The sequence below is a fragment of the Hibiscus syriacus genome, unplaced genomic scaffold (genome assembly GCF_006381635.1).
Source record: "Hibiscus syriacus cultivar Baekdansim isolate YM2019G1 unplaced genomic scaffold, ASM638163v2 tig00116997_pilon, whole genome shotgun sequence".
In the NCBI taxonomy this organism is placed as follows: domain Eukaryota; kingdom Viridiplantae; phylum Streptophyta; class Magnoliopsida; order Malvales; family Malvaceae; genus Hibiscus; species Hibiscus syriacus.
The window spans coordinates 2,443,883-2,446,558 of NW_024063513.1; the positions used below are offsets into that span (position 1 = coordinate 2,443,883).

Genomic DNA, 2,676 nt, shown 5'->3' on the forward strand with positions numbered 1-2,676 from the left:
TTAAATATTTAATGTAAACACAGATTTCTTCTTTTTCCCAGTTCTCTGGTCAGCATTACATCATCATCTTATGAATATTCGGACTTTATTTGCTAACAAAATCAGTATTCATGTTGTTTTCGTATATTAAAATTTCAGGAACCGCTTAAGTAGTGGAAGATATAAAATAAAGGTCTTGAATCCTTCTCTGTTGTCAAAAAATAGAAATTGTTGAACGCTTTGAACAGTTTATTAATAGCTCATCTGTTGAACAATGTATGAATTAAATCCTCCCTTTCAAAAGTTTGGTAGTTAAGCATGATTACATTTGATCATCTCTGATTTTATTTGAGTTTGTCCATAGATTTTATTATATTTATTGTGACAAAAAAACACGTTATATAAATGTATTTCTAATATTTTGGCTACGGATTTTGTTAAGTCTCTAATATTGTGTTTTCCCCTTTAAACTACCGAGAAATGAACTGTTAAGGTGTTTGAAAAAAGAAATATCAAGATGCACGCTTTTATTGATTAAAACTAGTCATTCAGATTCAGTCGTCACCTTACACGACAACATCAATAAATCACATTTTTAAGACAAAACAGGAAAAAATGCATGTGATGCAAAGAGCCAAAGACCACCTGGGTATTGTCTTCAAAATTCAATTCCTTTTTTTTTTACTTTGACTAATAAGAGAGGTTTCTCTGTTTCATCTTATCGTTAATTTCTTGTGTTCATACTAGGCTGTCAAATGACACAATAATGGAAAGTGATTAACCCTCAAGAAACCTTTTTCTTAAAAAAAATAACATTTTCATGCGAGATGCGTTCATTTACCAACCAAAACTCTATATAAAGCTGTCTCCCCCTTCCATTCTTTAATTACAAACAATTTCTCTTGGATATTACAAGCTACATTAACAAGGATGGCAAAACTACCTACCCAATTCTTGGTTTGCAGTTTCTTTATTGTTCTTGTCTTGCATTCTTTCTCAGTAACATCTCAAGAAGTCGGTACGCAACGCAACTTCGACGTTTAATTCCGAGTTCCATGCTTGCATTTGATTAAGTTTTCATAGTAATTTGGTGTTGTTGCAGAGGATGAAAGTGAGTTTAGTTATAGTGCAAATAGTCCAACAGGGCCTTCAAGGTGGGGAGAGATTCATGCAGAATGGGGTGCATGCAGCAACGGAACAATGCAATCTCCCATTGACATGTCGAGTGAAAGAGTTAAGATAGTATCCCATTTAGGGAGGCTTAGGAGAAGCTACAAGCCAACCGATGCCGTTTTAAGGAACAGAGGCCATGATATGATGGTAATTGAAGTCTACAAATTTTCAACAAGTCCCTTTCGGGTTATTTGAAGTTTTTAGACTTGAACCAATTTGTGTATGCAGTTGAGATGGGAAGGTGACGCAGGAGCCATAGAGATAAATGGTACCGAGTATGTACTCCACCAGTGCCATTGGCACTCACCTTCCGAGCACACCATCAATGGAAGGAGGTGATTGTTAAATGCACAATAAATCCATCAATTTTAATAAAAAAGTATAACAATAAATTTATACTCATGGGAATTTCAACCATTCCAGGTATGATCTAGAGCTGCACTTGGTGCATGAAAGTGCAGATGGCAAGGTTGCTGTAGTAGGGATCATGTACAAGATTGGAAGACCATATTCTTTCCTGTCATCAGTAAGTTTAAACAAAAAAGAAAGTTTCCCTGCTTTGATTCTGAACTTTTGATCAAAACAAATCCTATTAGGCTCATTACTTATGGACTTGTTGGTTCCAGTTAACAGATCATTTAGCAGCAGTTACCGTTATCACCGATGAAGAGAGAGCTGTGGGGGTGATCGATCCGAGGGATATAAAAATTGGCAGCAGAAAATATTACAGATATATCGGCTCTCTTACTGTTCCTCCTTGTACTGAAAATGTGGTCTGGAGCTTTATCAGAAAGGTTTTTTACCCCTTTTAATTAATTAACTTATTAATTCTTTTTTAATTTAATTATGATAACGTAAACTTGTTTAACGGATATTAATTAACCTTCCTTGAACAGGTTAGGACTGTAACCAGGGAGCAAGTGAGATTGCTTCGAGTAGCTGTTCATGATGTAAGTTCATTTGCTTGAATTTTAATTCATCCCAAAACATTATTTATATGGAGTTCATCAATTATATTTACTGGTTCTGATGCACTTAATTTTGATTTTCCAGAATTCGGATACAAACGCAAGACCGCTTCAAGCAATAAATAATCGATCGATTGAACTATTTAGACCAAAAGATAATGAACGGGATTAGAATAAACAAGAATGATAACGAGTTCAAATGTGGGATTATATATACACGCTTGTATTGATTTTTAAGGAGCTTATGATCTCTGAGTTTCCCTTTGTTTATTTTAATTTTTCAACTATTTTTCTGTATTTCTTCTTATTGTAATGTCCTTAATTAATAATTACATATTTACAGTACATTATTGACTTAACTAAATGTCGTTCTGCGTCCATTTTCAACGAAGATGAAGCGCACATAATTCTAAACATCCCTTTAACGAATTTCTGCCTACCAGATCAACGCGTTTGGTGTAAAGATGGAAGCAGGATATACATGGTTAAAAGCAGGTAGAAACTATTGTGCTCCACGGAAGATGATGATAACGCAAATAGGGAAGTGTTATCGAGG

At 34.6% G+C, this 2,676-nt stretch overlaps 1 protein-coding gene across 1 annotated transcript; it reads left to right on the plus strand.

Moving 5' to 3' along the window:
- Positions 1-866: 866 nt before the first annotated feature.
- LOC120194001 (alpha carbonic anhydrase 7-like) lies at positions 867-2,332 on the plus strand. Its single transcript, XM_039196404.1, has 7 exons — positions 867-997; positions 1,082-1,299; positions 1,381-1,487; positions 1,576-1,678; positions 1,779-1,946; positions 2,049-2,102; positions 2,206-2,332. Exons 1-7 carry the CDS (start codon positions 910-912, stop codon positions 2,290-2,292), a joined length of 825 nt encoding a protein of 274 aa, XP_039052335.1. The 5' UTR covers positions 867-909; the 3' UTR covers positions 2,293-2,332.
- Positions 2,333-2,676: the final 344 nt, after the last annotated feature.

Coding starts and splice junctions, on each gene's coding strand:
- LOC120194001 (XM_039196404.1), top strand. CDS start 910: ATGGCAAAACTACCTACCCAATTCTTGGTTTGCAGTTTCTTTATTGTT. Junction 1,947..2,048: donor TCTGGAGCTTTATCAGAAAG/GTTTTTTACCCC, acceptor TTCCTTGAACAG/GTTAGGACTGTAACCAGGGA. Junction 2,103..2,205: donor TTCGAGTAGCTGTTCATGAT/GTAAGTTCATTT, acceptor TTGATTTTCCAG/AATTCGGATACAAACGCAAG.